Source organism: Pristiophorus japonicus, chromosome 26, assembly GCF_044704955.1.
Source record: "Pristiophorus japonicus isolate sPriJap1 chromosome 26, sPriJap1.hap1, whole genome shotgun sequence".
NCBI lineage: Eukaryota > Metazoa > Chordata > Chondrichthyes > Pristiophoridae > Pristiophorus > Pristiophorus japonicus.
Genome location: NC_092002.1, coordinates 3,252,194 through 3,266,012, shown reverse-complemented (window position 1 = coordinate 3,266,012; position 13,819 = coordinate 3,252,194). Strand labels below are relative to the sequence as shown.

General features: G+C 55.4%; 1 protein-coding gene across 2 annotated transcripts in view; it reads right to left on the bottom strand.

Annotated features, from left to right (window-relative positions):
• Nucleotides 1-7,797: 7,797 nt before the first annotated feature.
• LOC139239054 (E3 SUMO-protein ligase ZBED1-like) overlaps nucleotides 7,798-13,819 on the bottom strand; it is a 9,330-nt gene continuing 3,308 nt past the window's right edge. For both annotated transcript variants that reach the window (XM_070867561.1, XM_070867560.1), the window contains 2 exons: nucleotides 13,276-13,411; nucleotides 7,798-11,881 (listed from right to left, as the gene is read on the bottom strand). In XM_070867561.1, the coding sequence (XP_070723662.1) occupies nucleotides 9,912-11,881; nucleotides 13,276-13,411 (2,106 nt within the window). In that variant the 3' untranslated portion in view covers nucleotides 7,798-9,911. The remainder of the gene's footprint in view (nucleotides 11,882-13,275; nucleotides 13,412-13,819) is intronic.

The window sequence follows — 13,819 nt, the reverse complement described above, 5'->3', positions numbered from 1 at the left end:
GGGATTGGGCTGCCCTGGGGCCCGGGGATTGGGCTGCCCCTCTCTGGGCCACTCCAGGAGGCAGCGAATGGTCAGCCACATCGCTGAGGGTCTGGAGTCACACACCGGCCGGGCCGGGTCAGGGCGGCAGATTTCTCTCCCCGAGGGGTGGGTTTTGCCTCAATCCGCTGGTTTCACCGACACTGGCTTTTTATTCCAGATTTATTCAGTTACCTAAATTTAAATTCCCCCCTGGCTGCCCAGTGGGGGGGGGTGGAACTCGCGTCTCCGGATTGTTAGTCCCGGCCGAACACCGAGCCACATGAGACGTTTTCACTGGTGAAATTTTATGAAGAGAAGTGATGTATTTTGGAAGGAATAATGTGGACAGGCAAAATAAACAAGATGGTACATTTTTAAAGGTGTGCAGAAACGGAGAGACCGAGGATTTCACAGATACCAATCTTTGAAGGTGGCCGGGCAAGTTTAGAAGGCACACGGGATCCTGGACTAAACCTTTATAAATCACAGGTTAGGCCCCAGCGGGAGTATTGTGTCCAATTCTGGGCAGCGCACTTTAGGAAGGATGTCAAGGCCTTGGAGAGGGTGCAGAGGACATTGACCAGAATGGTCCCGGGGATGAGGGACTCCAGTTATGTGGAGAGACTGAAGAAACTGAGGTTGTTCACCTTACAGCAGAGAAGGTTAAGGGAAGATTTCATAGAGGTGTTCAGTTTCGATAGAGTAAATAAGGAGAAACAGTTCCCAGTGGCAGGAGGGTCAGTAACCAGAGGACACAGATTTAAGAACCCGAGGGGAGATGAGAATTTATTTTTATGCAGCGAGTTGGTCTGATCCTGAAAAATGTGCAGGGCTATGGAGAAAGAGCAGAGGGAGTGGGACCAACCGGATAACTCCTTCAGAGAGCTGGCACAGGCACAATGAGCCGAATGGTCTCCTCCTGCTATGTAAGATACTACAACAAACTTGGAATGACTTGGGTATATTGGGTGGAGTCACCCTTTTGTTCTGCTCCAGGGAAGCTGAGACCCAGGAGAGGAGGCGGAGGAGGGTTAACTCCTGATTCGCCATCCTACTGCACCACCAACTCCTGGCCAGCTGAAGGGAATCAGTCTGTGGGGATGGATTGATGCCCAGCCTGAGCCAGTGACATTCTCTGTTTATTTCCACCTCCGTAACATCGCCCGTCTCCACCCCTGCCTCAGCTCATCCGCTGCTGAAGCCCTCATCCGTGCCTCTGTTACCTCCAGACTCGACTGTTCCAACGCACTCCTGGCTGGCCTCCCACATTCTACCCTACGTAAACTAGAGGTGATCCAAAACTCAGCTGCCCCGTGTCCCAACTCGCACCGAGTCCCGCTCACCCATCACCCCCTGTGCTCACTGCCCGTGTCCTAACTCGCACCGAGTCCCGCTCACCCATCACCCCCTGTGCTCGCTGACCTACATTGGCTCCCAGTTAAGCAACGCCTCGATTTTAAAATTCTCATCCGTTTACGAATCCCTCCATGGCCCTTGCCCCTCCCTATCTCTGTAATCTCCTCCAGCCCCACAACCACCCCCCCCCCCCCCCCCCGCCCCCCGAGATATCTGCACTCCTCTAATTCTGCCCTCTTGAGCATCCCTGATTATAATCGCTCCACCATTGGTGGCTGTGTCTTCAGCTGCCTGGGCCCCAAGCTCTGGAACTCCCTCCCTAAACCTCTCCGCCTCTCTACCTCTTTCCTCCTTCAAGACGCTCCTTAAAACCTCCCCCTTTGACCTAGCTTTTGGTCACCACGCTAATTCCTACTTATGCAGCTCGGTGTCATAATACTCCTGTGAAGCACCTTGGGACGTTTCACTACTTTAAAGGCGCTATATAAATACAGGTGGTTGTTGTTAAGATCTGACAGTCTCACTGAACCATTTAATTTATATTGCCTCTCCACATTATTCCTTCCAAAATAATTCACTTCTCTGCATTAAATTTCATCTGCCATATGTCTAGCCATTTCACTGGTCTGCCGAAATGCTCCTAAAGTCCTCACTATTTACTACATTTCTGAGTTTCTTATCAACTGCAAACTTTGAAATGATGCCCTGTACACCCAATCCAGGTCATTAATATATATCAGAAGCAGCAGTGGTCCTTATTTTGTTCTGAGACGTGGGTGTCGCTGGCAAGGCCAGCATTTGTAGCCCTTCCCTAATTGCCCTGGAGAAGGTGGGAAACAGCACTATACTTCCCTCCAGTCTGAAAAACCGTTCACACTACTCTCTTTCTGTCCCTTCGCCAATTTTGTATCCGCTGTCTCTTTAATCTCACGGGCTTTACACGGAGATCTGGTTAGGATCGGAGGGTTTCTGTCCCTGGGGCTTTAATGCAAGTCTGTGACACTGGCAGCAGACCCCACGAGCTGGGGTGAGGTTGAGATATCTCGTTGAACAAATGACTTACCCTATTTAATGCCTGCAGACTGAGTCAAGCACTCGGGTACGTGAGCTGGTAGTTGTCACGAGATCTTCATCAAACACATTTTTACACAAACACACAGCGGAGGCTGCATTCCTGTTCACCTTTATTCAACAGCTGTGGCTCAGTGGGTCGCACTCTCACCTCAGGGTCAGAAGGTCGTGGGTTTAAGTCCCACTCCAGAGATTTGAACACAAATTCTAGTCTGACACTCTTGTGCAGTGCTGAGGCAGTGCCGCACTGTCGGAGGGGCAGTACTGAGGGAGTGCTGCACTGTCGGAGGGGCAGTACTGAGGGAGTGCCGCACTGTCGGAGGGGCAGTACTGAGGGAGTGCCGCACTGTCGGAGGGGCAGTGCTGAGGGAGCGCTGCACTGTCGGAGGGGCAGTACTGAGGGAGTGCCGCACTGTCGGAGGGGCAGTGCTGAGGGAGCGCCGCACTGTCGGAGGGGCAGTACTGAGGGAGTGCTGCACTGTCGGAGGGGCAGTACTGAGGGAGTGCCGCACTGTCGGAGGGGCAGTACTGAGGGAGTGCCGCACTGTCGGAGGGGCAGTACTGAGGGAGTGCTGCACTGTCGGAGGGGCAGTGCTGAGGGAGCGCCGCACTGTCGGAGGGGCAGTACTGAGGGAGTGCCGCACTGTCGGAGGGGCAGTACTGAGGGAGTGCCGCACTGTCGGAGGGGCAGTGCTGAGGGAGCGCTGCACTGTCGGAGGGGCAGTACTGAGGGAGTGCTGCACTGTCGGAGGGGCAGTGCTGAGGGAGCGCCACACTGTCGGAGGGGCAGTACTGAGGGAGTGCTGCACTGTCGGAGGGGCAGTGCTGAGGGAGCGCCGCACTGTCGGAGGGGCAGTACTGAGGGAGCGCCGCACTGTCGGAGGGGCAGTACTGAGGGAGTGCTACATTGTCGGAGGGGCAGTACTGAGGGAACACCGCACTGTCGGAGGGGCAGTGCTGAGGGAGCGCCGCACTGTCGGAGGGGCAGTATTGAGGGAACGCCGCACTGTCGGAGGGGCAGTACTGAGGGAGCGCCGCACTTTCGGAGGGGCAGTACTGAGGGAACGCCGCACTGTCGGAGGGGCAGTACTGAGGGAACGCCGCACTGTCGGAGGGGCAGTGCTGAGGGAGCGCCGCACTGTCGGAGGGGCAGTATTGAGGGAACGCCGCACTGTCGGAGGGGCAGTACTGAGGGAACGCCGCACTGTCGGAGGGGCAATACTGAGGGAACGCCGCACTGTCGGAGGGGCAGTACTGAGGGAGCGCCGCACTGTCGGAGGGGCAGTACTGAGGGAGCGCTGCACTGTCGGAGGGGCAGTACTGAGGGAGCGCTGCACTGTCGGAGGTGCTGTCTTTCGGATGAGACGTTAAACCGAGGCCCCATCTGTTCTCTCAGGTGGACGTAAAAGATCCCATGGCACTATTTCGAAGAAGAGCAGGTGTCCTGCCCAATATTTATCTGTCAACCAATAGATGATCTGGGTCATTATCACATTGCTATGTGTGGGAGCTTGCTGTGCGCAAATTGGCTGCTGCGTTTCGCGCATTACAACAGTGACCACACTCCAAAAAGTACTTCATTGGCTGTAAAGTGCTTTGGGACGTTCGGTGGTCATGAAAGGCGCTATAGAAATACAATTTGTTCTTTTAAGAATCACCTGTGTGAACCGCCGATTTAATCAGTAATGGAAGTAGAGAGACTATTCCGTGCAGTCCGGTTTTGTGATTTCCTTTTATTGAACAGTCAAGGCTGCCCGAGCAGCTGCAGTGTGGAGCAGTCTAATGGCTCAGTGGATTAATACACCGCCCAGAGTTAAACAGGCCATCCCATGGGTTCCCGGGTCAATCCCAGCTCCGTGTCTGCACCAAGTGAGGAAGTGGTTGGGGAGCAGGTGACTGCCTCTTGAACGATTGGAACACCCACCCACTGCCCATTCACGCTGGTTATTCTTACAAAAAGGTAGCACTCGATACAGTACGTTCGGTTAAACCAGCTGCCAATGCTTAGTGGCTTCAGCATTACCTGCAGGCCGGTGTACCACCCTCTGTGCCCTCCCATTGGTGGGGCTGGGAGAACACGCTGCTTTTGGGCAAAGCCAGATCTTATGGGGACCAGGAGTCGCCCTTTCAGCCGTTCCACCATTTCCTTAATCTTGGAAGCTCTTTATTTCTCAATCCCAATTTCCCACCTTTTCTCTTGATCCCTGAATAACCTTTTTCTCCCAAACAAGACTCATTCTCCCTTTAAATACCCCAATAGATTCGGTGTCGATGGAGTTTTGGGACAATTTCACATTCTCCCCTGCCTTTGTGTGAAGATGTTTCCGCTGGATCCACTTGTAACCAATTAGTGCCCTGTGAAATGGTGGGCTCGCCCCTCCCTATCCTGCCACCGTTACTTTATATACCTCAGTCGAGTCACCCATTAACCTCGCCTTCACTTACACATTTCCCGCCCTCAGAGGTCCATCCCTATATCCTGCTGGACGAATGAGCGATGGATCCACTTGGGATTAATGGTCGGTCGGGACTGGTGCTGTGCCGGGTCTCTGCCGTGAGGCGCTGAGATGAGGCGGGCGCAGTCTGGGTGTGGAAAGGGCTCCACCCGTCAGTCTCTGCCGTCTCTCTCTCAATCGCAGCAATTGTTGAGAAGACCGTGACCTGCAGCCAGTGTCCAGCGGTGGGGGGGGGGGGGGGCGAGGGGGTGACCCCTTCCCAGGTAGCTCTCATGGCCGAGCAAAGAGAAAGTGCCAGCACGATGGGCTGAATGGCCTCCTTCTGTGCTGTATCGTTCGTTCGTTCAGGTGGCCAGAAATAGCAACGAACCCAGGGACTGGGAGAAATTTAGAACTCAGCAGAGGAGGACAAAGGGTTTGATTAGGGCAGGGGAAATAGAGTACGAGAGGAAGCTTGCAGGGAACATTAAGGCGGATTACAAAAGTTTCTATAGGTATGTAAAGAGAAAAAGGTTAGTAAAGACAAACGTAGGTCCCCTGCAGTCAGAATCAGGGGAAGTCATAACGGGGAACAAAGAAATGGCAGACCAATTGAACAAGTACTTTGGTTCGGTATTCACTAAGGAGGATACAAACAACTTTCCGGATATAAAAGGGGTGAGAGGGTCTAGTAAGGAGGAACTGAGGGAAATCCTTATTAGTCGGGAAATTGTGTTGGGGAAATTGATGGGATTGAAGGCCGATAAATCCCCAGGGCCTGATGGTCTGCATCCCAGAGTACTTAAGGAGGTGGCCTTGGAAATAGCGGATGCATTAACAGTCATTTTCCAACATTCCATTGACTCTGGATCAGTTCCTATGGAGTGGAGGGTAGCCAATGTAACCCCACTTTTTAAAAAAGGAGGGAGAGAGAAATCAGGGAATTATAGACCGGTCAGCCTGACATCGGTAGTGGATAAAATGATGGAATCAATTATTAAGGATGTCATAGCAGCGCATTTGGAAAGAGGTGACATGATAGGTCCAAGTCAGCATGGATTTGTGAAAGGGAAATCATGCTTGACAAATCTTCTGGAATTTTTTTGAGGATGTTTCCAGTAGAGTGGACAAGGGAGAACCAGTTGATGTGGTGTATTTGGACTTTCAGAAGGCTTTCGACAAAGTCCCACACAAGAGATTAACGTGCAAAGTTAAAGCACATGGGATTGGGGGTAGTGTGCTGACATGGATTGAGAACTGGTTGTCAGACAGGAAGCAAAGAGTAGGAGTAAATGGGTACTTTTCAGAATGGCAGGCAGTGACTAGTGGGGTATCGCAAGGTTCTGTGCTGGGGCCTAGCTGTTTACATTGTACATTAATGATTTAGACGAGGGGGTTAAATGTAGTATCTCCAAATTTGCGGATGACACTAAGTTGGGTGGCAGTGTGAGCTGCGAGGAGGATGCTATGAGGCTGCAGAGTGACTTGGATAGGTTAGGTGAGTGGGCAAATGCATGGCAGATGAAGTATAATGTGGATAAATGTGAGATTATCCACTTTGGTGGCAAAAACAGAGAGACAGACTATTATCTGAATGGTGACAGATTAGGAAAAGGGGAGGTGCAACGAGACCTGGATGTCATGGTACATCAGTCATTGAAGGTTGGCATGCAGGTACAGCAGGCGGTTAAGAAAGCAAATGGCATGTTGGCCTTCATAGCGAGGGGATTTGAGTACAGGGGCAGGGAGGTGTTACTACAGTTGTACAGGACCTTGGTGAGGCCACACCTGAAGTATTGTGTACAGTTTTGGTCTCCTAACTTGAGGAAGGACATTCTTGCTATTGAGGGAGTGCAGCGAAGGTTCACCAGACTGACTCCCGGGATGGCGGGACTGACATATCAAGAAAGACTGGATCAACTGGGCTTGTATTCACTGGAGTTCAGAAGAATGAGAGGGGACCTCATAGAAACGTTTAAAATTCTGACAGGTTTGGACAGGTTAGATGCAGGAAGAATGTTCCCAATGTTGGGGAAGTCCAGAACCAGGGGTCATAGTCTAAGGATAAGGGGTAAGCCATTTAGGACCGAGATAAGGAGAAACTTCTTCACCCAGAGAGTGGTGAACCTGTGGAATTCTCTACCACAGAAAGTTGTTGAGGCCAATTCGCTAAATATATTCAAAAAGGAGTTAGATGTAGTCCTTACTACTCGGGGGATCAAGGGGTATGGCGAGAAAGCAGGAATGGGGTACTGAAGTTGCATGTTCAGCCATGAACTCATTGAATGGCGGTGCATGCTCGAAGGGCCGAATGGCCTACTCCTGCACCTATTTTCTATATTTCTACGTGAGACGTTAAACTGAGGCGCTGTCTGCTCTCTCAGGTGGATGTAAAAGATCCCATGGCACTATTTCGAAGAAGAGCAGGGGAGTTCTCCCCGGTGTCCTGGGGCCAATATTTATCCCACAATAAACATCACTAAAACAGATTATCTGGTCATTATCACATTGCTGATTGTGGGAGCTTGCTGTGTGCAAATTGGCTGCTGCGTTTCCCACAATACAACAGTGACTACAAAAAGTACTTCATTGGCTGTAAAGCGTTTTGGGACGTCCAGTGGTCGTGAAAGGCGCTATAGTCTTTCTTTTTTTTCATCCCTGGTCAGACCCTGGCCCCTCCTCTGGTCAGACCCTGGCCCCTCCTCTGGTCAGACCCTGGCCCCTCCTCTGGTCAGACCCTGGCCCTTCCCCTGGTCAGACCCTGGCCCTTCCCCTGGTCAGTCCCTGGCCCCTCCCCTGGTCAGTCCCTGGCCCCTCCCCTGGTCAGACCCTGGCCCCTCCCTGGTCAGACCCTGGCCCCTCCCCTGGTCAGACCCTGGCCAGACCCTGGCCCCTCCCCTGGTCAGTCCTTGGCCCCTCCCCTGGTTTGTGGCTGGGCCAGTGGGACGGAGAACACGGACCTCAATAAGCTAATCGCTGACACACGTTCTTTACCGGGATAAAGTGGAGGGTTGCCATGCCTTCCTGTGACAGTGCGTAGGGTCACAGTGTTCAGGAGACACCGACCTTTCTGAGCCGAGGCTACAGCCCCTCCCTGCCTTGGAGCGAGGGGGGAACACAGGAACAGTGGGAGGCCAGACAGCCCCTCGAGCCTGTCTGCCATTCAATAAGACCATGATTGATCTGCAACCTAACTCCATATACCCGCCTTTGCCCCATATCCCTTTGATACTTTTGGTGAACAGAAAGCTATCAATCTCTGATTTAAAATTAACAATCGATCTAGCATCAATTGCTGTTTGCGGAAGAGAGTTCTAAACTTCTACCTCTCTGTGGAGCAGAAATGTTTCCTAACTTCACTCCTGATTTTTAGGCTATGTCCCCTCGTCCTAGACTCCCAACCAGGGGCGGCGATGATTGTTCAGAAGCCAGTGTCACAGGGGGGCAGTGCCTGGTGACTGTACAGTCTGAGAGCCCTGGGCACACCTTCCTCGGCAGCACGAAGCAGGTACATCAGCCACGGGGAACATGGCACAAAACACAAGGGTCGTTGTTGATCTCCGCCTGTTTTGCAGGGAGCAGGATTAATCTACACTTTGCCCACCAGACTCTCATCGCCACTCCAGCACAGCTTTGGAACAATTCTCCACCAAACATCACAAAATCCACTTGACAGGCTTTGAATCACGAGGCAAGCAAGCGATGGAGATACTGTGTCATCGAGTCACCGTATAAAGAGCAAACAGCCACAGCTCCACCGGGCACGTGGCTCAGCTTTATTTTGTTTATTAGTTTGTATGAGAATTTCCTTCTCCGTCCCTGAAACACAATGTGTGGCGAGCGAGCGGACAGTCAGTAGTGTCTGTGGGACTGGGTAGCGGTCCACTTATTCAGCAGTTCTTTCATACACGACGAGCAGGTGAGTTCTCCCCGGTGTCCTGGGGCCAATATTTATCCCTCAATCAACATCACTAAAACAGATTATCTGGTCATTATCACATTGCTGTGTGTGGGAGCTTGCTGTGCGCAAATTGGCTGCCGCGTTTCCCACATTACAACAGTGACTACACTCCAAAAGTACTTCATTGGCTTTGAGACATCCGGTGCCTCGTGAAAGGCGCTATATAAATGCAAGTCTGTCTTTTATTTGAAGCTTTGATGATTTTGCGGCTCCCGGGAACACTCAGGGGTCAGTGTGGACGAGGGAGTCCATTCAGCCCATCCGATTCTATCCAGCTGTTCCTTAAATGGCCTCAGCTGCCCTGCCGGGTTCCAGCTACAGATCTGGGCAAAGAGACAACTTCCCCCAAAGTCTTGCCTTTTGTAACCCAACGGAAACAGAAGCTGCCTTGCCGGGCATGGCTCGCGGTGGGCTGTCCCGACAAAGGCCCTCGGGACCAGGGCGCGTTGCGTACGGCAAATCCCGATCACCATTCGACACTGGACCCGAGCCGTTCATCTCACTGCTGCTTGTGGGATCTTGCTGTTCACACATTGGCCGCATTACAATGACACTGTACATAACAACAAGTCACGACACTTCAGAAAGTACTTCATGCTTTGGGACGTCCCGGGGACACGACAGGCGCTATAGAAATGCAGGTTCTTTCAGTGAACTTATCGAGGGCTTTGGAGAAGCCACTTGTTAAAATCCACTGAAGAGACATTGGAAGGTTTTATCCGGGGGTGAGCCCTGGTCTGTGCTGGGCTGTCTGATCGCAGGCTGGAGGGGGGCGATGTGGGGAGGGGGGTTCCATTCTGGTTTATCTAGGGGAGAGAGGAGCCAGGTTTCCAGCTTCCAATCGCAGGACAAGCTGGGGCTCAGCTGTGATGCCTGCCTTGGCCGATCGGCCGGCACTCTGGCCGGTGAAGTACGGCCGGGTTACGGGAGAGCGGCCGGAGCCTGTGGGGAACTGAAAGGTCATCGCGAGTCAGCTCCTGGGGAGGGAGGTCGAAACAAGCCCCCAATTTATAAACAAGACGAGGAGAGAGAGACGACGAAATGAATACGTCCCAGGGCAGGGGCCCTCACTGCCTGAACCTCTTCAGCGACTCCACGTAATCGAAGTTTTTGTGCAGGAAGACGACCTGGTCGACGAGGTCCGGTGGCAGAGGAGGCCTGGTGTGGTTGGGGAGGGCGCCGGGGCTGAAGAACGGCGCGGTGGCAGACACCGAGGTGGCAGGGATGGCCAGGTAGCGGCGAGCCAGCGCGGCCACTGCCGGGAAGCGGTGCTCGTTGCCACGCCACCAGTTGAAGGGGTCGGTGTGCCGTCTGCGCAGGGGCTCGGACAGGTAGCCCTCCAGCTGCTGGTGGATCTCGGGCAGACTCTCGGAGGGGTCCTCGCCGAACAGCAGGTCGTACTGGCACTGGCCGGGGTCCCGGCCCCCCTGCCGCTTGCTGCCGCGCTCACCGTCGGAGGACGAGGAGGAGGAGGGGCTGGGCGAGCGGGGCCTGCAGGCGCTGCCCGACAGCATGTTCTTCACCTTGTTGTGCACCTCGTCCCGCGCCTCGGGGTTGAGGAAGCGCAGGTCCTTGAAGCGCGGGTCGAGGAAGGAGGCAACGATGGCAGGGTTTTCCAGCAGCTCCTGCTCCTCGGGCAGGTGCCAGCGTTTGCCGATCTCGGCCCGGATCTTGGTGCTCACCATCTTGACGATGCAGCCGGGGTCGCCGTGGTGGTGCATGAGGGCCGTCATCACCCCGTGGAGGCAGGGCATCAGCGAGGAGACGGAGGCGTTCTGCTCCTCGCCCAGGAAGGACGAGGCCACCTTCAGGGTCCTGAGGATGGGCAGCAAGTCCTGCAGCAACTTCCACTGCTGGTCGGACAGGTTCTGGATGGTGGGGTTGGCAGCGGGGTCATCCTCCAGCACCGCGCCCAGGGCCCTCCGCGCCTCCAGCAGCTGCTCGCACATGTCGAAGGTACTGCTCCAGCGACTGGCCGTGTCCATGACCAGGAGGCCGGGCCGCTGCCTGTCCCTCGCGGCCAGCTGGCCACTGAGCTGGGCAGCTGCCCGGGCGCTGTGCTGGAAGTAGCTGACCAGCCGGCGGGCAGCGGCCAGGGCCTGGGGCACCGGCTCCACCTGCAGCCCCAGCTTGACACACAGCTGCAGGGTGCGGGACGCGCAGCACAGGCTGCACCATCCGAAACGGTCCTGCAGCGAGCGGGCACAGCCCAGCAACCCGCCCGCGCTGTCGTGGACCACGCAGCTGACTGCCGTGCTGGGCAGGCCGAAGTGGCTCAGGGCCGAGCGCAGCAGCTCGCCGGTCAGCTCGGGGGCCGGGGTGGGCTGCGGGCTGGTCCGGAGGACGCAGCGAGCCGGCCTCCAGCCGCAGTCGATGAAGTGCGCCACCACGGTCAGGTAGCCCTGCTTGTCCGGCGAGGTCCAGGTGTCGGTGGAGAGGGTCAGGGACACTGCCGAGCGCAGGCCGCGTTCCAGCTGCAGCTTGGCCAGGCCGTACTTGTGCCTGAGGCCGGTGGCGAGGTGAGCGCTCGACGGCATCGGGTACGCGGGCTCCAGGAAGCCCAGCAGCCGCTTGAAGCCCTCATGGCCGACGAGAGACAGGGGCTGCAGGTCGCGGAACACCAGGCCCAGGATCAGGTCGCTGATCACTTCCTCCCGGTTCTCCGCGCAGGGCTTGGGCTCGTGCAACGCCAGGTCCGAGATGCTCGGCGCCTTGTTCTTGTTGGCGTTGGGGTCCTGGCCCGCGGACTCGGAGGACGAGGACCCTTCCTCCAGGCACTGGCACAGGTCCAGCTCGCTCAGGTTGTGCTTGCGCCTCAGGTGCTCGCGCAGGCTGGTGGCACTGCTATGGTAGCAGAGCTGTGTCCGGCACAGGCTGCACTCCACGCATCGCTCGTTCAGCTTCTTGAAGAAGTTCCAGGCCCGTGACTTGTCCCGGCCGCTGACGGGCGAGCTGCGCCTGTAGTTGGGCTCGGTCCCCTTCCGCCTCCGGGACCCCCCGTTGCCCCCGTGATACCTCAGGACCATGGAGAGCTCGTCTGTGGAAAACACACAAACCATCAGGTCCAGCTCACAGAATCAGAACATCGAGTGTTACGGCACAGACACAGACCGATCGGTCCCACCGCTCCGTGCCGGGGTTTATGTCCCACCGCTCCGTGCCGGGGTTTATGTCCCACCGCTCCGTGCCGGGGTTTATGTCCCACCGCTCCGTGCCGGGGTTTATGTCCCACCGCTCCGTGCCGGGGTTTATGCCCCACCGCTCCGTGCCGGGGTTTATGTCCCACCGCTCCGTGCCGGGGTTTATGTCCCACCGCTCCGTGCCGGGGTTTATGCCCCACGGTCCGTGCCGGGGTTTATGCTCCACACCAGCCCCCTCCCACCCCTCTCCATCTCACCCCATCACCATATCCCTCGATTCCTTTCTCCCTCATGTGTTTATCCAGCCTCCCCTTAAATACATCGATACTATTCGCCTCAACCCCTCCCTGTGGCAGCGAGTTCCACATTCTCACCGCTCTCTGGGTAAAGGAGTTTCTCCTGAATTCCCTGTTGGATTTATTAGTGACTGTCTGATATTGATCCTGATTTTCAAACCCCTCCCTGGCCCTCGCCCCTCCCTATCTCTGTAATCCCTTCCAGCCCCACAACCCCCCCGAGATCTCTGCGCTCCTCTAATTCTGCCCCCCTGACCATCCCTGATTATAATCGCTCCACCATCGGTGGCCGTGCCTTCTGTTGCCTGGGCCCCAAGCTCTGGAACTCCCTCCCTAAACCTCTCCGCCTCTCTCCCTCCTTAAAACCTACCTCTTTGACCAAGCTTTTGGTCACCTAATTTCTCCTTATGTGGCTCGGTGTCAAATCTTTTTATCACACAACACACCTGTGAAGCGCCCTGGGATGTTTCACTATGTTAAAGGCGCTATATAAATACAATGTTGTTGTTGATGACCCTGAGTTCTTGTCTCCCTCACAAGCGGACACATCTTCTCCACGTCTACGCTATCGCAACCCCTTCATAACCTTGAAGACCGTGATCAGGCCATCCCCTCGGCCTTCTCTTTCCTAGAGGAACGAGTCCCGGTCTGTTCAGCAAAGTAGGCCATTGGGCCCATCGAGCCCGTGCCGGCTCTGTGACAGAGCCATCCATCAGTCCCACTCCTCCCGCTCTTTCTCCACAGTCCCGCAAATGTTTCCCCATCAAGTATTTATCCAATTTCCTTTTGAAAGTTACTGCTGAATCTGCTCCCACCGCCCTTTCAGGCAGCGTGTTCCCGATCACAACAGTAATCCTGTAGAACTGACTACACACACTCCCAGTGTCCCCGTGGATTCAGCAACACTCTGACGTTTAAAGCAACAAAACGAAAAAGACCAAGAGTGCGTCCAGCAAACACGGCCGAGATTTACTGTAACCGTGCAGTGACTATACCTTCAGCCAGTGCTGCGTGGGACTCTCTGCCCCCCGCAAAGGAGTGGATCTCCGGGTCCTCGTCCTCCTCCAGTCGGGCCGCACACTCGCGCAGCATTTCCGAGATCCTCTTGCTGCTATGCGTCGTGATCGTTACCTCGAGGGAATGAAGGGACAGCGTTAATCATTGGCTCAAAGCCCATCTGGTGAGGGGGAGAAAGGAGTGGCGGAGGGGAGGGGGATGGAGAGAGAGAGGGAGGGAGGGGGGAGAGAGAGAGGGAGGGAGGGGGGAGAGAGAGAGGGAGGGAGGGGAGAGAGAGAGGGAGGGAGGGGGGAGAGAGAGAGGGAGGGATGGGGAGAGAGAGAGGGAGGGATGGGGAGAGAGAGAGAGAGGGAGGGAGGGGAGAGAGAGGGAGGGGGGGGGAGGGGGATGGAGAGAGAGAGGGAGGGAGGGGGGAGAGAGAGGGGAGGGAGGGGGGAGAGAGAGAGGGAGGGAGGGGGGAGAGAGAGAGGGAGGGAGGGGGGGAGAGAGAGGGAGGGAGGGGGGAGAGAGGGAGGGAGGGGG